This window comes from Bubalus kerabau, chromosome 7 (genome assembly GCF_029407905.1).
Source record: "Bubalus kerabau isolate K-KA32 ecotype Philippines breed swamp buffalo chromosome 7, PCC_UOA_SB_1v2, whole genome shotgun sequence".
Lineage (NCBI taxonomy): Eukaryota > Metazoa > Chordata > Mammalia > Artiodactyla > Bovidae > Bubalus > Bubalus kerabau.
Window position 1 is genome coordinate 102114431 of NC_073630.1, and position 25692 is coordinate 102140122.

Here is a 25692-nt window from a genome sequence, read left to right on the forward strand (position 1 = left end):
CTTATGTAAAGGTAGAAAAGTAGAATGAAGCATCTCTACATACTCATCATTCAACTTTGACATTTTGACAAACTTGGCTCATTTTTTAAAAGAAACCTATTGTATGCTGTGTGGCAGCCTGGATGAGAGGGCAGTCTGGGGGAGAATAGTTACATGTACATGCGTGGCTAAGTCCTTTTGCTGTTCATCTGGTACCATCACAACATTGTTAATCAGCTATGACAGGCTCGGTTGCTCAGTTGTGTCTGACTTGGAGACCCATGGACTGTAGCCCACCAGGCTACACTGTCCATGGGATGATCACAGCAAGAATACTGGAGTGGGTTGCCATTTCCTCCTCCAGAAAATCTTCCCATCCCAGGGATCAAACCTGTGTCTCTTGTATCTCCTAAATTGGCAGGTGGATTCTTTACCATTGAGTCACCTGTGTGCATGCTAAGTCACTTCAGTTGTGTCCGATTCTTTGCAACTCTATGGACTGTAGCCTGCCAGGCTCCTCTGTCTGTGGGATTCTCTAGGCAAAAGTACAGGAGTGGGTTGCTGTGCCCTCCTCCAGGGGACCTTCCCAATCCAGGGATCAAACTCATGTCACCTGGGAAGCCCCTAATTGGCTATACCCTAATACAAACAACAACAATAACAACAAAAACAGAAGCATATGGGAATGTTAATTCCATGATGAAGTATTTAAAGACACAAGAATTGTTGAAGAAATTAATTTTTAATGGCAGTCATCTTAGAGAGGAGCACTGGAAATGTATTTCTTTCAAAGCAAATTAAAAATTAAAAATGTTTTGAAGCCATTTGAAGCCATATGATTAGCTGAATTAGTTTCTAAGATTTAAGGTGAGATAGCACTGAACAGATGCAGTATTTCATTGCGGCATTTTCTTTCACTACCATGTGAACTTGACCTGTAGAAATCAGAAAAAGAAAGACTAAATCAATGAAAGAATTCCATCTTTACATTATCCTTGTCCCAAGTATCAAAACTTTCATTCCACTGCTATCTTACTGCCAAATTGCTACATATTTATTTATTTTTAAATATTTATTTATTTGGCCATATGGCATGTGGACTCTTGGTTCTCTGACCAGGGATTGAACCCACGCCCTCTGCAATGAAAGTGCAGAGTCTTAACCACTGGACCTCCAGGGAAGCCCCCAAATTGCTACATATTTAAAATCTATATATAAAAAAAATCTATATCAAATCATGACCCCTGGTTCAGTACAATTTACTCAGTTGGTCAAGAAGTTCATTCAGGTTTTTCCATAAGATTTTATGAACATTTTGGTCAACCCAATATTTGAATGAGTCTCAACCACTAGCTAAGATTCAATGAGTTGTCTAGGTTAGAGCTTACTATGCTTCCTTGCTTGAAAGTTGCATCTATTTATTCATCCACAATAGTTATTAAGTGACTACTATGTCAGGTACCATTGCTATGTTAGGTAAACCAACAGAATGCTCTGTAGATTGCCAGCGATAATTTCTCTTATCAAATGTCAGTGAATCATCATTCACACTAAGGTAAGAGACTCTAAAAGGCAGAGCTCCCAGGACAGTCTTTTTCATTAATTGGATAATGGACCAGTAAATTACCACATTCTGTGTAGGAGACTACATAGATATTCATTGGAAGGACTGATGCTGAAGCTGAAGCTCTAGTAATTTGGCCACCTGCTGTGAAGAACTGAATCACTAGAAAAGACCCTGATGCTGGCAAGGTTGAAGGCAGGAGGAGAAGGGGATAACAGAGGATGACAAGGTTGGATGGCATCACCAACTTGATGGACATGGGTTTGAGCAAGCTCCGGGAGTTGGTGATGGACAGGGAAGCCTGGCATGCTGCAGTCCACGGGGTCGCAGAGTCAGATACGACTGAGCAACTGAACTGAACTGATGTCGGGGACTAGGGTTACTTTGGCAAAATTCTGAATTGCATTGGTAACAAATGGCTTTAAAGAAACGTCACTGCTTGGGAAGAGAAACAACAGTTGTGTCTCAGGAGGCAGGTTACAAGGAAGAAAAAGAATAAGAAAACTCACCATCTGGACTCTGCTTGTAAATGGGTTAAGCACATCAGTCATTGAGGAAAGCAGTCAGAAGACAAATACTAAGACACTAAAACGGCACTAAAAGAAATGAGCTAAAACGTTCATGAAGAGGACACAATTTTGTGCTGCATGTGGCAAAAGAGCTGAGAGAGAGACAGATTGTGCCCATGCCAACCGTTGGCACAGATGAATGCAGTATCCTGATCAAACGCTCTCAGAGACCTCTCGGGAGATAGGACTTTTAGAGAATAGCCCTTTCCAGGTGATAATAAAACTTGGATGATAAATTCCATGGGATTGGCAGTAAGAGACGGAAAGACAGGACTGAGAAGCCATCGTCCTCTTGCCTAAGAAAAATAGGAAGAACTAAGAAGATTTAAAATGTGACCAGGAGAGCTTAGGAAACTAGGCTTATGAGCAGTTGCCCAGCTTTGACAATATCACCACCAAAAAGGCAGTACTCTTCTTCCTAAACGGGAGCTTTGGGCATTTTAGATAACTGGTTGAATTGTCCACACTTCATTCACAGAAACTAAGGTAGCTTTCTACCACTTTGGAGAATGCATTACTCTTTTAATATTGTGGTGTTGACAAGGACATATCACTAGATCCATTACACAGTCACGGTTAGTGTGACGTCTCAGTGGGTTACTGTTGACAGCAGTGGACCTGAGATGTAGGCTTTGGGAAATGAATGTTCGGTTGTACACATATCTCTGGTACCTTCAATCATGATGCTGTGAAGATACACATGGAGGATATGTGGCACGTTTATCTGGTACGTCATACGGCCACTCCACCTGTGGCAGACATCCTAACAAATCCCAGAATTCTTTCCCATCCAATCAGGGCTAGCCCTCTCTACCCAGGCTCTCTGGGAAGCTGAGTCCCAACTGATTGGTGCAGGCTGGCCATTGAGAGTCATTTGCCCTCCCTTTGCCAAGGGCCATCTCATGGATCTGTGAGATAGAGGACCAAAGAAATCAAAGATACCTTTGAGACTTCCTTTTGCTACTCACAAATCAAAGAGGTCCCGCCAACTTACCAACCATCTTTTATAAGGCATTCATTGCTTTTCTTTTTTCAATATCTCGCTTGAGTTGACAAAGGGCACAGTGCGGTAAAAATGCCAGACACAGGAAATCCTTGCAAATGGATCCCTGTTAAAAAACAAACAAATAGATCAACAGGTAGCCTGTGAATAGTCACACAATTCCCTGCACTTGTTTCACTTTTCAAACCTCTTTAAAACATACATTTTATGTCACTTGTTTATCATGTTTATCACTATTTTATCACGTTTATCATGTTTAACACTATCATGTTTATCACTATCAATGTTTATCATATTGTCACTTGTTTACTGCTATTTTTCTTTTAATAAAAAAACCATTTATTTATTCATTTATTTTTGGCTGTGCTGGGTCTTCGTCACTTTTTTTCAGCTTTTCTTTAGTTGCGGTGAGCAGAGGCTACTCTTTAGTTGCGGCGTGCAGGCTTCTCATTTCAGTGGCTTCTCTTGTTGCAGAGCGTGAGCTCTTGGTGTGTGGGCTTCAATAGTTTCGGCTCCTGGGCTCTAGAGCACAGGCTCAATAGTTGTGACGCACGGGCTTAGTTGCTCCATGGCATGTGGGATCTTTCCAAATCAGGGATAGAACCCATGTCTCCTGCATTGGCATGTGGATTCTTCACCACTGAGCCATCAGGGAAGCCCATCCCTATTTTTTTTTTTTTTTTTTGATGACCAAGTGAAGTTAACTGACTTGCTAACTAAATCTCATAAACTGGTGGCAGTGACTGGTCTTTCTCCTCTCAAGCCAGTACCCTTTACATAATAACATACCGTTTCAAATGATCTGCAGGTTACAATCATAGCCACAGTTCTCTATTATCTGTTCTAGAAGAGTTCTCTACTTTTTTCCTTTTTAGAAACCTTTTGATTTACCTATTTTTACTGATGTGGAATGGTTCCCTTTAAAGCCAGGTGTGTAATGCACCAATTTTTCCAATTGATTGTGAGTATAGGGCTAGGTCACACATCACCTTGTATCCCTCTAATCTTTTTCATTGACATCCCTCATGTTCTGCAAGGAAGGCAGTCCATAGTGAGAGAGGATATAAACCTTACTGGCAAAAGAAGAAATTAGAGAATGAAGAGTGTCTAGAAAAACTGTAGAATGAGCTGCTTGGCAGAGTTTTGAAGGCCCTCTCCATGGGAGGTCCAGTTGGGTCTTTGATGACCCACGGCTAGATATGCCCTAGAAGGGACTCCTGCTCTGTATAGTCAGCACTGGCTGATCCGAGGGGTCTAATCTGATGAGCAGGTTATGTGACTGTGTGTCTTGACTAACTGATATATTTTGCACTCCATTTTTGGATAGCACTTAGTTTTTAAAATTTAAAAATTAAAAAAAAATTTAAAATTTAGTACAATTCCCAATTTCCAGTGAAAAGAGAGACCCAGAGAGAGCGAGCGAGCAGGAAAGGGAAAGAGAGTAGATTTAGCCTATAAAGTTTGGGAGTTCCTAAGTGGTGAGAAAAGTGATTTACTTTTCGTAAATTTTTTTCCTTGCTGTAGTGATTTTGATTTTTATCTGATGGAGAAAGTGTGTGGGACAAAGACTGGACAATGAGATAACCATGTTAGAATCTAATGTCTTGACCTTCATCAGATAAAGGAACGGATACTCAATTTGAAGACAATTTGGTCCCTTGACCATTTCTTTTTCCCTGAAAAATCATCCAAATCCTTTAACCCTTCCTCAAAGTGCTTGTTTTTTTTTTTTTTTTCCATGTTTGAGTTCATTATTTATATTTATTCATCTTTTAAGCTTTTATTAAACCAACATTTATTGAATATACATAATATGTTATTAATACAAAAATGAAAATATTCATCAAGGATGTAACTAGTTTTCTGTTTCAGCATGTCTATGCCTGTCTTTATCTCAGGAAGTTTGTAGGAGAAAAAAGTCCCGCTATTATTTGCTGAGAAACCTAGGGAAACCTTTAGAAAACACACCCTAATTCTAAGTGTGTTTCATAATACAGATATAGAAAATATTGAGAAGAAAAAAATTCCTCTTTCAAATGAGAGGACATGAACTACGGGTTTAAACCATGCTGAAGTTAGCAAGGGACATAAACGCCTTGCTCAGAACAGCTTCTTGGGAAATGGTCCCAGAAACAAAGATTTTTGCATTCATCACTCTGTTTGGGAAAGGGGACTGGTGCTTCACTTGTTTGGAAGCTGTTTAAAAAAAAAAAAAAAGAAATCTCGTCATGAGGACTGGTTACAGAATCACTGTGCAAATGAATGAGTTGTGGTACCTGACTCAATACACACGGACTTGGGAAGACAAGATGGTTAAGTGGGAAGAACCAGGCCTGGCTGTAAGTCAGAATAAACATGAGCCCATGGGGTGGGGTGGACTGAGAGAGTGGCATAGACATATATACACTACCCTGTATACAATAGCTAGTGGGAAGATGCTGTGCAGCACTGGGAGCTCAGCTCAGTGCTCCGTGATGACCTAGGGGCGTGGGATGAAGCATGGTGGGTGGGAGGTCCAAGAGGGAAGGGTTTTTATATATATACATAGAGCTGATTCACGTTGCTGTACGGAAATGAACACAACATTATAAATTTTGTTTACATTTCAATTTTAAAAAATAAAGTAATAATTAAAAAAAAACCTTGAGCCCAAATTTCAGCATGTCCATGTTCTATGACCTTAAGGCTTTCTCATTCCTACTTTTCATGTCCACGAAGTGGAGATACCACTGCCTGCCCCGCAAAGCATTTGTAAGTAGTATATGAGCACATATATGTCCAGGCAGTATTCCAGCACATAGGAGTTCAATCTGTGGTTGTTTCTTCTCTTTCTCCTCTGCTGTGGAGGTTGTGGCCCTGGCCAAGGGGATGGTCTCTTGCCTGTCTGTGTCCATGAAGGGAGGCGGAGGTTAGAGAGGCTGTGCTGGGGCAGCCTTATAAATGTTTGCGTAGATGTAAAGGGGGAACAAAGCAGAGAACCTGAACTGTACAAATCAGTCCTAGGGTTTATTAGCCATTTTAGAGGTCTGTTCTAAGAAAGAACACTAGAGATACACTGTCTATAAATGCACGTATATAATAGACACCAAGAAAACTTATTATACAATCCTAGACCCTAGGAAGATCTTAGAAATCATCTTGCACAACTTTCTCATGAAAGATGAGAAAACTGATGCTAACAAATGATTTGTCAGAGAGCCCAAAGTGAACTGTTTGCTGAGCTGTTTCCAGAAACTTATCTCCAGAATTCAGCTAAGCTCTCCTTCCTCTACCCTCTTACGGACCACTTAGAGAATCTCACTCCCATACTCACAACTACATACATCCATGTACACAACTATGTGCACAAGTACATACACCCGACACTTTGCATATGGTTTTGGGAAGTTTGTGAAACAGTCACGAAGTTAAGAACCCTTGTGTTAAGTTCTGCTGCCTTTTGAGGGATGTAAATGAGAGCACAGGGAGTGCTGAGAGAGGCGGCTGAGCAAGCCCACGGAAGGAATGCAGGCTGCCCGAAGACAGCTGAGCTAAGAACAAAAATTATAATAGTGACTCATGAGCACTTGTTACTTGCCAGACCCTGTGCTAAGTCCTTTCCCTGCATTATCTGCTGTGACTCTTACTGCACCACCTTAGAGGAGGTATCATTGTTACCATTTTATCAGAGAGCCAAGGCTTAGCGAGATGAATTGTTATTGGTTACAATGAGTGAGAGGCTAAGTTTTCAAGTCACTTCTGTGTTTAAAAGCATTTTAAACGCTTTCCAGATCACTTAAAATGAAAGCTAGATTTCTTAAAATGGTCTGCAAGGTCTTGCTGTGATATTTTCTTCTTCTGTTACCATTCCCCATCTCCCACCCCACCTCCAGCCTTTCCACCTCTCTGTTGTACGTATCACCAACCTATACATTATATTCTTACTTATTCTTAGTTATCAGAGAAGGCAATAGCAACCCACTCCAGTACTCTTGCCTGGAAAATCCCATGGACGGAGGAGCCTGGTGGGCTGCCGTCTATGGGGTCTCACAGTATCAGACACGACTCAAGTGACTTAGCAGCAGCAGCAGCATTCTTAGTTATATTGTAACTGTTTTCTTCCATTAGTGTCAAAGCTCTCCCATTGACAACCATCACGGTAATAACTGATGGAGGCAAGAATCTATCACAGATGTTAGAACTAGTGGGTGAAAGTTTGATTTACATGTCTCTACAAGATCCTTATCCATTATAAAGGGGAAAGTAGCAACTCTGTGGTGGAGAATCTTGGCAGACACTATCTTAACTAAGGACTCAACGTGAGCATCACACACAGTGAGACAACCTGATGTCATGTGCTGCAAGGCGAACAGAGCATCACTTTTGTAGAGTTGATGCCAAAAGTGTATAACCGAAGTCTTATCACGAGGAAACATTTGACAAACCAAATTGAGGGATAGTCTACGAAATAACTGATCTGTATTCATTAAAAAAAAAAAAAAGACAAACACTGAGAAAATTTTCCATATTATAGAAGAAGTGAATGACAGTTGTCATTCAGTTCCAGTGGTCCCAGTTCATCTTAACCCTCCCAGCCCCTGCATGATTGCAATTTTCCGTTCACAGAATCACTTGCCAGGCTCTGCCTGCTTCCATCATTAGATCTCCCTTCAGATTATTCCCCACCCACACCCTCTAATACTGTCCACAGGTGCTCTGTGCCTCAAGTGATACGGGCACACACACCCATGTTACCCTATCTTCTCCTTCAGGAGAGGGCGAACAGCTGGCTTAACTCCTCAGCGTCTCCATCTCATCTCTGCAGCTTTGCCACCCCTCCCTTGAGGGAGTTCTAGGGAAGACAGATGCCACAGACACCTCCAGTCAACCCCAGGGGCCCTTACTCAGCTCAGCTGAGGGCAGAATTTCACATTTTTGTTGCCCTGGATGGTCAAGAAAGAAAGTAAAGGCCAGGCGCTGGCGGAAGCTGGTCCAGACAACTGATTTTTTTTTTCCATCTAAAGAAAGTTATTGGGATAATTGGTAAAGTTTAAATAATACATTGAAACATGTATAATATCTTGTATGAAACGAGTCGCCAGTCCAGGTTCGATGCACGATACTGGATGCTTGGGGCTGGTGCAGTGGGACGACCCAGAGGGAGGGTATGGGGAGGGAGGAGGGAAGAGGGTTCAGGATGAGAAACACAGGTATACCTGTGGCGGATTCATTTCGATATTTGGCAAAACTGATACAATATTGTAAAGTTTAAAAATAAGATAAAATTAAAAAAAATTATAAATTAAAAAAAAAATACCCACGGATTAGCTAATAGTACTGTATCAATGTTAAATTCCTTTTGATAATCACATTGTGATAAAATAAGAGAATGTCCTTGTTTTTAGGAAATACACACTGAAATAGAGATAATAGGGTATCCAGTTTATAATTTACTCTCAAATGATTCAGAAAAAAAATAGAATAGATAAATAAAGACAAGAAAGAGAGAAAATCAATCAAATCTGGTACGTTTTTAAATACTGGGGGAATCTGGGTGAAGAGTGTATAGGAAGTCTTTGTATCATTTCTGTGACTTTAAGTCTGAAATTATGTTAAAATAAAAATCTCAAAAAAATTGAAGTGAGCTCCACGAAGACAGGAATTTTTATTTCCTTTGTTCACTGGTGTGTCTTTAGCATCTGTAATAGTCCTTGGTATGTTCTGCATATTCAGTAAATCCCCGTTGAATGAGTGAACACTAGCTTATGACTTAACAAGGTTCTAGGTGCTCAATAACATCTTTTGAGTGAATGAACACTGTTTTACGAGTTATCAGTGAGGTAACTGGCTCAAAAATGTGCTGGCTCTGGGGGGATCTATATACACCCATTTTTCACCTAAGGCTTTCTAAGCAACAGCCACCCACCCTGCAGAGTCCAGTCTGACTCTGAGTAAAGCCAGGAGAGACTCTGTGCTGACCTTCATCCCTCACCTGCTCATCTCCAGCAGCTTTTTCAGAGACACATCTATTGGATCAATAAAAAGTTTTATTGTGAATATATCCCAAGGGATAGATAGATAGTCTCTGTAAATCATTTATAAAGTTTAAGATGTGGGGGTAAGGGATAGTTAGGGAGTTCGAGAAGGTCATGTACACACTGCTATATCCAAAATGGGTAACCAACAAGGACCTACTATACAGCACATGGAACTCTGCTCAATGTTATGTGGCAGCCTGGATGGGAGCAGGGTTTGGGAGAGAATGGATACATTTATATGTATGGCTGAGTCCATTGGCTGTACACCTGAAATTGTTACAGTATTTTTTATCACCTATACCCCAATACAAAATAAAAAGTTTAAAGTTTAAAGGAAAAAATGTTTAGGATGGCAGTGGAGAAAAGGCTAGGGTCAAGTCATGATGGTGAGGAGGGCAATCATGGAGATGCAGTCAGACTGAAGGAAGGCCATTGGGCTGTCGGGGTGACTATTTCCTGGTGGACATGGGTGACTCACCGGGATGCCGTATCGGGTCCGATACATTGTCCTCATGGCGACACTTGATCCGCACAGGCAGAATTCGTTCATGTCAGAGGCAATCTGACACGAAAGGCACAGGGGACAGAAAGCCCCACAGAGACCTGAGTGCAGGGTGAAATCACAGAAATCAGTCAAGATTGTAAGGAGGCTGACTTAATCATACCTCTTCCATGGGCTTCCCGGGTGGCTCAGTGGTAAAGAACCCACCTGCCAATGCAGGAGACATAAGAGATATGGGTTTGATCCCTGGGTTGGGAAGATCCCCTGGAGGAGGTCATGGCAACCCACTCCAGTGTTCTTGCTGGAGAATCCCATGGACGGAGGAGCCTGGTGGGCTACAGTCCATGGAGCTGCAGAGTCGAACACAACTGATCACACAAACACACACACACCGCTTTCAAGAAAATACATACTCAGGAAATGGCCTTAGTGGACACTTGGTGGAAACAATGGGGTCACCTGGCTCTTTATATCTTGCTTCTAGATCCTACACACACTGGGGAAATTTGCTTGTCATATGACTGGTCAGACTTAACTGCAAAAACGCCTGCCTTGCCAGGATGGGAGGGAGTCTGGGGGAGAATGGATACATGTATACATATGGCTGAGTCCCTTCGCTGTTCATCTGAGACCTGTCACAACATTGTTTGTTAATCGGCTATCAGATCAGATCAGATCAGTTGCTCAGTTGTGTCCGACTCTTTGCGACCATGAATCGTAGCATGCCAGGCCTCCCTGTCCCAGGGCTGATCTTCAGAATAATCGGTTATAACCCCATAAAAAATAAAACGTTTAGGAAAAAAATTGCTTAAAAAATAATTGCTAACTTCTCCCCCCGACAACCTCAACTCATTAAATCATCAAAATAGTCATCCAAAAAAAAAAAAAAAAGTTCCTGCCTTGTTGATCTGAGCATGTCCAAATTATCTTTCTTCCTTATCCTTGTTTACATTTGGAGCATACGGGAATAGGAAGTTTGTGGCGTCGGAATGTCTGAGCAACCCTCTGGAAACTGTGGGAAGGTGCTTAGGATCAGAAAGCATTGAGTAAAGAAATAATTGAAAAAATGAGAAAAGCAGTAGGAAACAGATTCTAGATGGTCATTCTGGCAAAGAGGAAAGTTTTATTATTGTTATGAGGATCGAAGCAAGTAAAAGTTAAGGGATATTGACATAAAAACTTAAAAAGTATAGTGAAGTTTCACTTTTAAGAGTCTGTGTGAGACAAAAAATGACCTAAGAAAATAGTGACAAACAGGAAACTGTTCTCAAACGTGCTGAGTTCAAGCTTATTTTGAAAAGCTCTAGGGTGGAGTTTTGTCATGGCTGTACCCTAGATGAGATAAGAAAACTCTTATTTTTTGATTGATGGTTTTCAGCCAAAGGCTATCTCCACAGAACTTGGAACTTCCATCATATACACACACACAAAAGAGGCTCTTTCTCAAGACAGTGGAAAGAGTAGCCACACAGAGAATGTCTACATCCCTTTGGGCAATAGACTCTGAAACAGGAATTTGTCTTACACCAAAGTGTGTTTGGTGCTGTGAAAGAATTTAAGGTTAGGAAAGCTAAAAACCCGAAAGCTTCCTGAAATGCACCGACCACAAGAGTCACAAGAATATTGAAATCTGGAAACACAGACTCAGCCCTGTAGGGAAAAGAGGAGTAAAGGGAAGAGTGGAGAAACACATCAAGAACACCGGGATGCTAATGAGGTGGGAAATATAAAGCCCGATGATCGATCTGGATAAGGATAATAAATTCAAGGCAGGCAGGTAAAATGAATGAATAAAACTGGTTGAAAAAAACACAAACCAGCCAACAGTGGATGATGGACATGAATATGGCAAACTCTAGAGTGGAGGTCCCTTTGAAGAGGGTTAACTAAGGGGGTTAGAAGACTCTTAAGAGTCCCCTGGGGGGGAAGGAGGGGGCCGGTGGAAAAAAAAAAAAAAGAGTCCCCTGGACTGCAAGATCAAACCATTCAATCCTAAAGGAAATCAGTCCTGAATATTCCTTGGAAGGACTGATGCTGAAGCTGAAGCTGCAGAACTTTGGCCACCTGATGTGAAGAGCGGACTCATTGGAAAAGACCCTGAGGCTGAGAAAGATTGAGGGCAAAAGAAGGGGGTTGCAGAGACTGCGATAATTGCATAGCATCATGAACTCAATGGACAGGAGTATGAGCAAACTCTGGGAGATAGTGAAGGACAGGGAAGCCTGCTGTGCTGCAGTTCATGGGGTCCCAAAGAGTCGGACACGACTTTGCGACTGAACAACAACAGCAACAAGTCAGCTTGGCAGCAGCTGACTTCTGCCAGTTGAGATAGAGGACTCCTCTTTCCAGATTTTCCAAATTTTCAAGAGAAGCTGGAAATCTAGATGAGAAAGCTGCATTTTTATGTGGAATCTGATCTGAGAGGCACACCACGTCCTGTGGCATGCGGGATCTTAGTTCCCTGACCGGGGGCCCCCTGTACTGGAAGCGAGGAGTCTTAACCCCTGGACTGCCAAGGAAGTCCCTGGCATCTGACTTTTATATGGTTTCTACTGTTTTAAAGTTAATACAGCAAGAGGGGCCATTATGTACAGGACAGACATAACACATCCACTAGTAAAGTCTGCCCAGGTGTTCCACCTTGTGACCGATGATCTATAGAATAACACGTGGATCTCAGTGAGAGGATAAGCAAGCCATTTTTGTTATGGCAGTGACTGCATGATTGTAGCCCAGGAGAAAGCAAAAGCTACGTTTACTTACAGATCCCTATGTCATCAAAGCAGTCAAAGGGGCCGGTTTGCCAGTCACTGGACGCCGAGACCGCTGAGCCGTAACCTGGCTGTGAAACAACTGGGTTCATTTTCAAGACTGAGTTCAAAAGGGTACTGCCTGTGAAAACAAAACCAAAAAATTATTTAACACCTAACTGTGTTGGTTGGATATAACATAGATATCAATTCGGAAAGCATTTCACTGCACCTCCTTTGGTTGGAGTCAGTCACATTCAACTAACTTGGCATGACATTTCCAGACTCTTGCTGATATTTGAGAATTAAAAATACAAAAGATAGAAAAGCAGCATAAAAGAGAAGGGATGAGGATTCCATTCTCAGGTTGTCCGGTTGTGTATGTGTGTGTGTGTTTTCCCCATTCACCAATTCCTCTTTTATCAGCAAGATGATTTTTTTTGTGTGTGCTATTTTCAAGACAACTGTTTTGCATTTAAAGTATTTTTATTTAATGGTCATTATAATCAGTTTTTACAAAGCAAGTTCATAGGCATTCTCTCAGTTGCTCTGTAGGAGAACTCTGTGAGATAAAGTTGTTTACTTCTCCATAAAATTGGTGTTATGAAAGCAGATGTTTCGGGCTAATGTCAGCATTAGCCAACTAATTACTAGTGGTATCCTGACAGCTAAAGTTTAACTTGGAAAAAGATGAATTTCTCTTTGCGAATGTTTCTCCGAAAAAAGAGGCTTTAAGTCCCACAGAAAAACCCAGTGGTTGCAAAACCACTGGGAAAGGGTGTCCTCCCTATACTTCTTACATTTCATTCAGTGATCAAGTTAAGTCTTGTGCGCTGTTACCTAGTAAGAACTTTCAAGAGAGAAAATGTCTTTGATTTCCTTAATGACTAATGCTAAACCTTTCTCTTTTCTTGTATTGACTCTAACTATGCTGTGCTCTATAGTTTTTAATTTTATTTTTTAGTGTTTCTTTATTTATTTGGCTGTGCTGGGTTTAGTTGAGGCACACGGGATCTTTGATCTTCGTTGCCGCATACAGAATTTTTAGCTGCAGCGTGTAGGATCTAGTTCCCTGACCAGGGATCGAACCTGGGACCCCGGCCTTGGGAGGAAGGAGTTTTAGCCACCGGATCACCAGGGAAGTCCGCGTGCTCTGTGGTTTGGTCCCGGGTCACTTTCAATACTTCCCTTCACTAGTTGGAGGGCAGCCTCTACCCACATTTCCCGCTGCTTTACTCCCTTCAGTCTTCCTCCCCTATGTTGCTAAGGAAGTCTCCAGTCAAAGATTCTACCACTGTGCTTCCCAGTCCTGACTGTGCAGCACGTTCATCCTCATGCTCGGTTGCAGATAGATACAGTAGATATGCACTAGGATATTGTTGAACTAATTAGCAGAGAGGTGATGGTTAAGAGTCATGAGAATGGATAATATTCCCTTGCCTAACAGAGTGAATTTAAATTCATGAAGGGTAAGACACAACTTTTCAGTTTTTATGTAGAAGTGTTTTGTATTTCTCATTATAAAGGAGTCTTATTAATTAAAATATTCTACATAGAAGTTATTTTCCACTGGCTTGTTTACAGATATTCTGTCTTAGAAAATCACTGTCACCTTGTTAGCTAACATTTGTGATATAACTTATTTAAATACAATAGAAAACTTGTTTATAATCAACAAAGTTTTCTTCTATTTTTAAAAAATTTACTGTGGGTAAGAACCAGTTGAGGGGGTTTTAAAATTATACATCCCTAGAAATTTGGATTTAACTTACAAAGTCTAGAAAGGGATTGAGGAATCTATGTATTCAATAAGTACCAAAGTGCTTCTTAAGGGAGAGGGGCTGATAAAAAAAAATAAGAGTGGTGAAGGGGACCAGCTGTTTTATTGCCTAATCTGACTGCTTTTAAATTTACATCGTATTTGTTTGACTGCTTTCCCAACCACTGATTCTTCTGAGAACCAAATCAAAAGAGGATAAGAAAATAAGAGAATAATTCATTCAAAATCTTTTTATCCAGCGAGTCTGGCCTTGTTTTGGTATTGGGTGTAGGTACAAAGCCAGAGGGGAGATATCAGAACTTTGAATAAGGAGGAGAAACGAAGAAGAGAACTCATCAGGTAGGACTCTCCAGTAGTGAAATAAAAGACCTAAAACCACAGAGACACTTGCATAGCACCAAAGACAGGTAGAATAATTCACAGAGGAAGTGGTGGCATTCATTTTCAATCAAAACAAGTCTGTTCTAGAAAGAGATTCACAGAATTAGAGAAGGAACGTATAGTTGCCCAGGGGTGGGGGTGGGGGGAGGAGGAAAGGTGGGGGAAAGGACAGTTAGGGAGTTGGGATGGACATGTACACACTGTGATATTTAAAATGGGTTCAACTAAGGTCCTACTGTAGAGCACAGGGAACTCTGCTCAATGTTACCTGGCAACCTGGACAGAGGGGAGTTTGGGGGAGAATGGATACATGTATATGTATGGCTGAGTCCCTTCGCTGTTCGCCTGAAACTATTATAACAAATAAAAGTGTAAAAAAAAAAAAAAAAGAAGAAGAAGAAACAAAAAAAACAAGTCTATTCTGTGAATCTCTTTGACCCCATGGGGGGTGTAAGATAAACATCTGACCCAGGGACCTGAGCTGAAGTCCAAACATATGATTTGGGAACAGGTTTCTTGTTTTTTTTGTTTTTTTTTTTTTTGATCATTTGTTCTGGAGAAACTTGGGAAGGCTGACTGGAGAGTATGTGATTCTTGTGTAGGCAACATAGTAGACATTCTAGACAGTGAAAATAATGTGAGGAAATGCCTAGGGGGCAAAAAGAGTGTGGAAGGCATGAGGAACAGTAAAGAGATTTACTTTTTGGACCAGGAAACAGGGTCAGAGTGCATGACAAGGGTACTTCAGGATCTCTTATACTCGCAGCAGACATTGCTAATCAATCCTAGAATGCTCCTGCGGGATGTATCTTCACAAGACAGGGTATCAGATGCTCCTACTGTTTGATCAGAGTTGGCACATGATACGTAAGAAATAGTTAACAAATAAGAGTAAGTTGTATAGGTAATGTGTGGTTCAGCTCTGAATGTTATAGATATACTCCTGGCCTCACGAAAGCGACCCAGAGGGATGGTATGGGGAGGGAGGAGGGAGGAGGGTTCAGGATGGGGAACACATGTATACCTGTGGCGGATTCATTTCGATATATGGCAAAACCAATACAATATTGTAAAGTTAAAAAATAAAATAAAAGTAAAAAAAAAAGTAAAAATAAAATAAAAAAAAATTATTTACTGGGAAAATCAGTATAGTTAACATACACAGAAAGCTGCTTCTGATACAGGTGTGTGTATACCTTTAAAGAAAGAGCAAAGTAACAGCAAGACTATGTTCTTGACAGAAAACTGCTTTATAATAAAAAACAATGTTTTGGTTATCAGTATAGGTAACCAAAATCAGTTTAGCCAATATATCAAAAAGGAAAACTGTCCTTAAGTACTTCCCTAGAGACCCCAAAGCTAAAACTTACTCCGGGGCAAAAATTGTATCTTAAATATTCTTCTAGTGCTTCATATATTTGTTGTGTTGAGTCGTTTAGGGTAAGGATAAAATTTTCTGGGTTTGATTTAAAAAAAAAAAAGAGTGAATAATTTCCTAAATAAGAAGTATTGATTAAAAAAAAAAACAAAACCTGGAATGGGCAAATGCTGCCATTGCTATATATGAAAACATCTGTCCTGGTATGTATTAAGTATCTATTAATTCAATTCCCAGTCTAACACAGGGACTCATGCCACTTGCTTTAAAATCCCTAAATTCCCTTTCTTAAAGTAAAATTTTTAGAAAAAGTGAAAGTGTTAGCTTCTTGCTGCTGCTGCTGCTAAGTCACTTCACTTGTGTCCGATTCTGTGCGACCCCATAGACAGCAGCCCACCAGGCTCCTTGAGTGTCCCTGGGATTCTCCAGGCAAGAACACTGCAGTGGGTTGCCATTTCCTTCTCCATGCATGAAAGTGAAAAGTGAAAGTGAAGTCGCTTAGTCATGTCCAACTCTTTGTGACCCCATGGACTGTAGCCCACCAGGCTCCTCTGGCCATAGAAATCTCTAGGCAAGAATACTGGAGTGGGTTGTCATACCCTTCTCCAGCGGATTTTCCCAACCCAGGAATCGAACCTGGGTCTCCTGCATTGGAGGCAGATTCTTTACAGTCTGAGCTACCAGGGAAGAGGTATAGTTTAAAAACACCCTACAATGTATGTGTGTATGGATGTGTATGTGTGCATATATGTGCTTATTTACAGATTTTGCATGTCTGAATATCAGAGATAGACCTTCACTGAGGGGCAATAGAGGTCAGTGATTCTTAAATTATGATGTGCTCAGGACTCACCAAGGAGTCCTTTTAGAAAGCAGATCCTTATTCAGTAGATCCAGAGTGAGACCCAAGATTTGCCTTTTTAACAAGCTCGTGGGTGGTGTCAACGCTATTGGCATCTGGCCCACACTCTGACTTGCTAGGGCCTAAATCACGGTTAGGAACCGGTGGAGACAAATGAAACTGGATTCAAATCTATTTTCCACCTGCTCTGTGTTCTCAGACAATTAAACTAAATTCTCTGAGCATCAGTTTTAGCATCTTTAAAATGAGTACAATCTGACTTTCTTCTTTGTCGTGTTAATGTGATGAGACCATGTCTATTAAACCCCGTGTTCCCTGTGTGTCAATGACCTGACATTGTCTGTTTTAAACTAAATGCTGCCAAGTAGCAGTGTCCATGCATGACTTATTGATACAGAAAAGCACCTGGGATCAATGGGTTAGAAGTCAGAAAGCTTGGATTTTAGTCATTGCTAGTGTTTGGGAAGCTCAAATAAGAATGCATACGTGAAGACGTTTTGAAAGCTGGAAATCACCATACACATAGGAGAGCATCTAAGTGCCAGTGAACACTGATGGAAAAAATCTGAATGTGGTATGTTGTAGATATGACCATAGCTGATGCTTATATAGAGTGCCATGCGTCTCATGTTTGGTTCCTGCTTCACACTGGTCTCTATTTAATATTCACAGCAGGCCAGAGCACTCAGGGGATTAGGCTGTTAAGATTCTTTTCACTGCAGACAAGTAAACTGAAGCAAAGAGAGTAAGTGCCAAGGCCAAGGAAAAATCATGATCGCTAGTCGAACTTCTTTAATTTATAGATGAGAAAATGTAGCTTGTCTCAAAGATTGCATGTTGGCTCCACATCCTCTCCTTAGTCTCTTCAGGGAAAAGATATGGGGAGCATCTTATGGGAAATGTTATAGGAACCAAAAGATGAGAAAGTGGACCGAGAAGTATGATCACGTGGTTAAGGTCGTGGACTCTGGCCCCAGGCTCCAGCTCTCTCAGTGACTAGCTACATGACCTTGGGTGAGTTACTTCACCTCTCTGTGCCTCAGTTTCCTCATCTGTGAAATGCGGGATATCAATAGTACCCAGGTTACAAAGTTGTCATGAAGATTAAATGAGTTGATGTTTGAAAAGTCCTTCGAAGGAATCTTGGCAGAGTAAATACTTCATGAATGTTAGTTAAATAAAAACAGTGGTACTTGGCCCTGGAGGAGACAATACTTCCCCCATCCCATACTTCTTTTATACTTATAGGAATTGTAAAGTGTGTGTAGTTTTCCCACAAGGCTGCAGAAGAGCACTGATAGAGGAAACAGAAAATAAGCCATACAGAAAATAAGCCCTGGTGGTCCAGTGGCCAAAAGCACATGCTCCCAAAGTAAGGGGCCCAGGTTTGATCCCCAGTCAGGGAACTAGATCCCACACGCTGCAACTAAAAAGATCTCATGAGCCTCAACTAAGACCCGAAACAACCAAATGAATAAATAAATAGTTTTAAAAATTGGTCTTCAAAGGGGAAAAAAGCCACATGTCTAAAGTGACAGACTGGCAGGGCTGCGATTTGAATTCAGTTCTAAGGGATTCCAGAAACTTCATTCTTCTTCCCGTTGACCTCTATCAATCAGGGACCAGTTGAAATGAGCAAACCCTGTTCAGTATTTTCCTAGAGGGTCCCTTCTCAGGTGAATTTTGGGGTCTCAGTAAGCTAGACAGTTTGTGACTAACTGCTTTTTTATTTTTTAATGTATGCATGTATATATGTATGTATTTTTAATATCTTGAAATCAGTCAATGAAAACTTGACCTGGAGTTTACAATACATATGTAGAGAACTGGTTCTCAGCCAGAGATGATTTCAACTTCTGGGGGACATTGGGCAACGTCTGGAGACATTTTGGGTTGTCCCAACTGGGTGACAAGTGTATAGAGGCCAAGGATATTTCTAAACATCCTGTAAGCACATTTTTTTTTTTTTAAGAAAAATGGGGTGGAAACATGAGCCTGAAGCCTGTTGAGTGCAGTCTCCTAGCAGCCACTGATAAGCAGTCCTTGTGAGGAATGAAACCTTACTCATTGCTTCTGAGTTCAAAAATGTTCAAAGTGGGGACTCCCCTGGTGGTCCAGTGCTCCCAATGCAGGGGGCCTGGGTTCCATCCCTGGTCTGGGAGCTAGGTCCCATAAGCCGCAACTAAGACCCTGTGCAGCCACATAAATAAATGTTTTTAAAAAATGTTCAAAATGCACGTGCTGGAACTCAAGGATCAGGACAGGATCTTGGTCCCCTCACAGATTTGTTCACATCTTATTCAGTAATGCTTCTTCTGTGTGGCAAGTCCTGCTGGGACTTGCCCCCAAACCTACCTCTTGTCTCTTCCTTCTGCTTATTGTTCCTAGTTGACAGTTGAACCTCTCCAGTTCTACTGTTTTCTTTTTTCTTTAAATAGCCCTTTAATTGAAATGCAATATAAAGTTGCTCAGTTGTGTCCTAATCTTTGCGACCACATGGACTGTAGCCTGCGAGTCTCCTCTGTCCATGAAATTCTCCAGGCCAGAATACTGGAGTGGGTAGCCGTTCCCTTCTCCAGGGCGTATATATACAGTAAAGGATAGAAATTGTAATCATAATTGATGAATTTTCATCAAGTGAATTCTTGAAACCACAGCCTGAATCGAGAAGTAGGATATTATAGAACCCCAGAAGCCCTCCTTACTCTTACAGGGAGTCGAGCCCTCCACCCAGAGGCAATCTCTATCCTTTCTTCTAACATCAGAAGCTCATTTCGTCTGTGTCTGAGCCTTATATTTATTGAATAATAAACATTATTTATTCTTCTATTTCTTGCTTCTTTTGCTCATTGCTGTATAATATTCTGTTTTATAGACATACCACAATTTCCTGATCCATGCTACCATTGTATTGTTTCCAGCCTGGACTGTTACCAATAATACACTACTATGAACATTCTTGTACGTATCTTTAGGGGAACTATGTATGCATCTCTGTTATATCTATATCTAGGAGTGGCATTGTTGGGTCCCAAGGTTTGTAAATAGTGCCAAACTGTATTCCAAAGTAGTGGCGCTACCTCCATCAGTAATGTATGAGAGTTCCAGTTGCTCCACATCCTAGCCCATATCTGGAAATGCCACTATCTTTCTTTTTACTCATAGGCTTCTAAAGAATCTGGGAAGCAGACACCTAGGTTTAAAATTGAGAAAAACAGAAACTAGGGTTAAGTGATTAAATCGAGTCATCACATTTATGAAAAAAATACAGATTATTCAGTTAAATTTGAAAATTATGTCCCAAGCAATATTGAACTGTGGTGTTGGAGAAGACTCTTGAGAGTCCCTTGGACTGCAAGGAGACCCAACCAGTCCATTCTAAAGGAGATCAGCCCTGGGAGTTCTTTGGAAGGACTGATGCTAAAGCTGAAACTCCAGTACTTTGGCCACCTCATGCAAAGAGTTGACTCATTGGAAAAGACTCTGATGCTGGGAGGAATTGGGGTCAGGAGGAGAAGGGGACGACAGAGGATGAGATGGCTGGATGGCATCACCAACTCGATGGACATGAGTTTGGGTAAACTCCGGGAGTTGGTGATGGACAGGGAGGCCTGGCATGCTGCGATTTATGGGGTCACAAAGAGTCAGACACGACTGAGCGACTGAACTGAACTGAACTGAATACCAGTGTAGGGGCAGTTACTGCTCCCCAAACTTATAGGAATGGGAAGTGATGGTGAGGAGGTGAAAATAGTGGGCTTTTCTAGGTTGTGTACTAGGCCCTTTTCTCCACTACCACCCCCACCCCCGCCTCCCCTGCCATAACGTCCCAAAGGACAATGGTTTATTTGATTTCTAGCTTAATTATTTAAGAGCATTTCCTCTGGGAACGTATAATTGTTCATTCATGGATAAAGGAAGGAAAACTGAAATTTATTGAGCAGTTTCTATTGCCAGTTTCCATGTTTGGCAATCTGATGTGTGATATTGCCCTTGCAACAATCTCGCTTCCTGTGTTGAAATCTGATACTTGGAGAAGTTAAGTGGCTCAGCCTGGTTCAATGCCAGGTGAGCTAAAGCCAAAGTCAGAGTTCTTTTATTCCATCAAGCCCTCTGTCTCGTGGAAGGAGTTTCATTGACTTGCCTGGGTCTCACATGGGCTCTATTTCTCTCAGCCAGTCTGATCTATCTTGATGGGGTCGAGTGAGATTGTTGCTTATCATTCATTCACTAGGGCTTCCCAGGGCTCTTCATTCCCTTGATTTCCCCTCTTTTTTCCTCTGTCCACCTCCTTCTGGCTTTCAGCTTCCTACCAGATCATTCCATGGGTTTTATGCCACCCATTTCTGGAACAAGGAAGTTACATAAAGGCAGTTGAGAAGGCCTTGCTTTTGATCACTTTGAGATTCTGCAGCATCTAGCAACCCACAGCAGGCCTGTCTTCTAGTCCCTGGTCTAAGTGTGTGTCCCACTCCATCGCCCCCAGCTCCAATGTGTCTTAAGCAGAATTCTGCAGCCTCCACGTCACACTCAACCAGTTATACTGTTAACCAGAAAATGGCATCCCCAAATGCCATTTTGGCCTTGTTAGGATTACAGTTGTGTGTGTGTGTGTGTGTTAGTTGCTCAGTTGTGTCCGACTCTTTGTGACCTATGAACTGTAGCCTACCAGACTCCTCTGTCCATGGGATTCTCCAGGCAAGAATACTGGAGTGGGTTGCCAGTTCTTTCTCCAGGGGATCTTCCTTGACCCAGGGCTTGAACCTGGGTCTCCCACATTGCAGGCAGATTACTGTCTGAGCCACCAGGGAAGTTATTTTGAGCTGATTATTTTGAGAAACAGTAGACTCAGGAGAAGATAGGAAATAGAGTAGAAGTCATGCTTGAAGGGAAATGTATATTTAGAAAGAAGATCACCATTTGTAAGGTGGTCTCCCTGTCCTACCAAGAAAGGAAGAATGACTCTAATAAGAAATAAATCATAAGAAACTCTTGGATGGACCAGGCCCTTTTCTGCATAACAAACCTTATTCTTGCTGACCTGGCCTCCTCCCCATAACTGGTCCATTCCCAGCTTCTCTTTTGCTTTTAGCAGAAGATGATATTTAAGCCTGAAGTCTAAGCCACTGCTGAGAGTTACAGTTTTCCTTCTTTTCTCCCATGTATATGAGATATAGGTGTTAATCAACTTCTGCTTTTCTCTTTATCTTTTGTTCCAGGGCCCCAGCTGAGGAGATAGATGGTTAGAGGGAAAATTATTTTTCTTCCCCTACAGTGTCATTTCTTTTCTTAAAAAAAATTTTTTTTTGGCTGTGCTGTATGGCATGTGGAATTCTAGTTCCCTGACCAAGGATTGAACCTATGCCCTCTGCATCAGAAGCAGAGTCTTAACCTCTGGACTGTGATGTTAGGAGACAGAGGAGGAAATGGTCCCTTTTGGTTTACAGACTGGGAGTGAAGAGGGATGATTAGTCTCACATCACTATCTGACCTCCAACCCCCTGTAGCCAGCCCCAGAAACCGTCAGCCCCTGCACCTAGGAAGACATCTCCTTTCTTGATCTTTTCCAGCACCCAGCCCCCCATGGCAGGCCCGAATCTGCATCTGGAGCCAATTATCTGGATCTCATAAGAATTCACTGTTGTCTGTATCCTAGTAGGATGCTGCCTAATGTCCCACCAATTATGTCATTTCTGAAATCTTAGCCAGAACAATGAGAACTCTCAGTCATAAGGTAATTTTAAAATGATTATGCGCAGTTGATGGTATGGCATTTTCTAACGGAAGCTAAATCTTTTTATTTTTAAAAGGTCACTCGAAAACATTTCTCCTCATGGTTAAAATGGTGCTCATGCCTGCTAACGCTTAAATGAGGAGCCCTCTTGTGTTTTTTTGTTAGTTGGAGGCTAACTGCTTTACAATGTTGTGCTAGTTTCTGCCATACAACAACGTGGGTCAGCCTTAAGTATACATATGGCCCCTTCCTCTGGAGCCTCCCTCCACCCCCATCTCTGTCCCACCCACCCCTTGCGTTTTTGATAGCGCAAGACTGGGAAATTTTCGGACACCAGGAAAGTTCAGTTACCCTCCTTTCATCGAGACGGTGAAGGGGACTTGGCTCACTAAAGCCTCTAATTTGGGGACAGGGTAGAGCATAATGATCACTTGATAAATTGGATCCCTCCAGGCCCCCACTATCATTCTACCATTGCTAATCTTTTTGGTGACCTAATTCATTAAGCTTCTTCTCTACTTTTATCTAAGTTATGAAGGGCTGTCAGGCATACGTGGTTCTAGGGAATGACTGCCTTTTCACAGCCAAACCCCATAAGCCTGCCCTCAGAAGCTCTTTGCAGCACAACACACTCTGTTTTCCTAATCCTTCCCTGACCCTCTCCTTTCCGTATCTGGTCAGCTTCCTCACCACTCTGCAAGCTTTCCATCTATGCCATTCCTGCTGTGAGTTCATGCCTCCACTTTCTCTATTGACCTGTCAACATTGCATCTCAAATGCTATCTCCTCCAAGAAGCCACTCCAAATCCTCCAAGTTGGGTTTGCCTCTCTCCCTCCTTTGAACTTGCTCAACAACACTTTGGTGGTGTGGTGAAGAGCCCCCTGGACTTGGGGGTCAGGATGCTGGGCTCTAACCATAGCTCTAACCATCGATACTTGGCTATCTCTGTGCCTTTTCTCTAAATGACGATGATAGTACCTTCACTTCCTTCTCCCCAGAGTCATTAGGAGAGCTAGAGTAGCTATAATAACTTCAGATATGAGCTATATCTAATTATGCATACTCTGAGAACTTCTGTTTTTTTTTTTTTTTGGCCTATTTTTGGCTTTTATTAGTGTGGTCAGTAGGTTTCAGTGATCTCTGTGTCCCTCAAAGACAGTGGCCTCCACATAGCTTAGAAATTACTAGGTTCTTGGTGGGGTTCATGGCCCAGTACCCTAAAATATGACACCTTGACATACTGAAGCTGAAGGAGCTTGCAGGCGTGTTAAGTTGCCTCAGTCACGTCCGAATCTTTGCGACCCCATGGACTGTAGCCCACCAGGCTCCTCTGTCCAAAGGATTCTCCAGGCAAGAATAGTAGAGTGGGTAGCTATTTCCTTCTCCAGGGCATCTTCCCGACCCAGGGATTGAACCTGGGTCTCCTGAGTCTCCTGCATTGGCAGGCGGGTTTACCACTAGCGCCACCTTTGGGAAAGCCCCTGAAGGGGTTTGAGAAAATAGCAAAAGCAGGAAGGTCTCTCCCTTCACCTGTCTTCCCAGAAAGCAAGAGGTAAGTAAGAGAAAGGTACCCTCTCTGAACCAGAAGGAAGGCAGACATCCTTAGCACCAGAGATGGAATTTAGGGCTAAGAATAAGCAAACTTTGTTACTTTTTCACCATTTAGTACCCCTCGGGCAAACCCTCTTATCTTGTCAACTCTTCACAAATTTATGGTTTCTTTGTCTAAAGGTATAAAAGTTTCCTGCTCTGGTCACTTCTTTGAGTCTAATTTTCTTGCAAAAGTTCCCATGAACATGTTAAAATTTAATAACATTTGCCTGCATTTTCCCTGTCAAACTTAGTTTAATTTTCAGACCCAGCCAGGGACCCTAAGAGGGTTGAGGAAAGCTTTTCCTCCCCTATATATTCAGTATTAAGTTTATTGATTCATTTATACCAGTGAGTTTCAATCAGGGGTGATTTTGCCCACAGGGGACATTTGGCAATGTCTGGTGTTTTTTTGGTTGTCACAGCTCAGGGTAGGGGGACAACAGCTTATTGGCACCTGGTAGGTAGAGGCCAGGGAGGCTCTTCCTCTCTCTCTGTCCCTTCCCTTCTCTTCCACTTCATACCCATTCCCACAAACAAGAAATTATTTGACTCAGTAGCGTCAAGGCTGAGAAATTTTGATTCATAGTCTTGCCCTGTTTTTAAAAAGATTTGAACCATCTACTAAATTACATACAAAACAAGACACGAAAATAAAGAGATCAGGGAAAATAAAGCCGGGAGTAAATTTGGCACTTACTCTAAGATTCCTGTATAGTGCTTGGTATGGGCTGAAAATTAGTCTCTGAGCTTCCCACTAGGCAAAGCAAAGAGGGTATACAAACATTGATCACGTCCATAAAATAAAAAGAGATTGAGACCTAGACAGATTTCTCAGTTTCCTCAACAAGGAGATGATACATAAAATGCAGTGGCCAAAGCCTATCTCAATAACTCTACAATAGAAAGAGCAGTGACTTTCCCGAACCTATTCCCTAATACACAGTTATAGTACAATTCTGGGGTAGAATCAGTGAAAGCAGGAAGCTAAAATGATCCCATCCAAGTATCTACCTCTCTGATAATCTGGGATGATTCAAGATTAAAAATCAGATTTTTTAGATTGTTCAGCGAAAAATATGGATGGATATTCTTGAATATTCCTCCATGGATAGTATTTTCACCACCTGGGGTTTGTTAAGATTTGTGCAGCACTGAGGCTAAATTAGAAGTCTTTGGCAAGAATCTGAGTTCAGATACCCATCGAGGGCTGCCTATTACATGTAGCAACAGGTATGCAGAAGAAAAGGCATATAAAGCAAATGTAGTGTCATAAAAACTAAAAGATGCAAACAGGACATGCACCTGAATAGAAGTGTGGAGGTGAGTTGATGGCCATCCTAACTCAACATGGAGATAAGCTAAAGGCATACCTGCAGGAAAGAATGTGTTTTCCTTATAAATCCATTCTATTAATAAAACTGCTTTAGCAAGTGACCAGTGGGGAAGCTTAGAAAGGAGACTTGGCCAACATGGGCTGCTGCTGCTGCTGCTGCTAAGTTGCTTCAGTCGTGTCCGACTCTCTGTGACCCCAGAGACAGCAGCCCACCAGGCTCCCCCATCCCTGGGGTTCTCCAGGCAA

At 41.8% G+C, this 25692-nt stretch overlaps 1 protein-coding gene across 1 annotated transcript in view; it reads right to left on the reverse strand.

Moving 5' to 3' along the window:
• Positions 1–702: 702 nt before the first annotated feature.
• Positions 703–25692, reverse strand: part of LOC129657296 (placenta-specific gene 8 protein-like) — a 30356-nt gene continuing 5366 nt past the window's right edge. The window contains exons 2-5 of the mRNA XM_055587504.1: positions 12398–12526; positions 9611–9735; positions 3107–3221; positions 703–914 (exon numbers count right to left, since the gene is read on the reverse strand). Coding sequence (XP_055443479.1) covers positions 3117–3221; positions 9611–9735; positions 12398–12497 — 330 coding nt within the window. The 5' untranslated portion in view covers positions 12498–12526 and the 3' untranslated portion in view covers positions 703–914; positions 3107–3116. The remainder of the gene's footprint in view (positions 915–3106; positions 3222–9610; positions 9736–12397; positions 12527–25692) is intronic.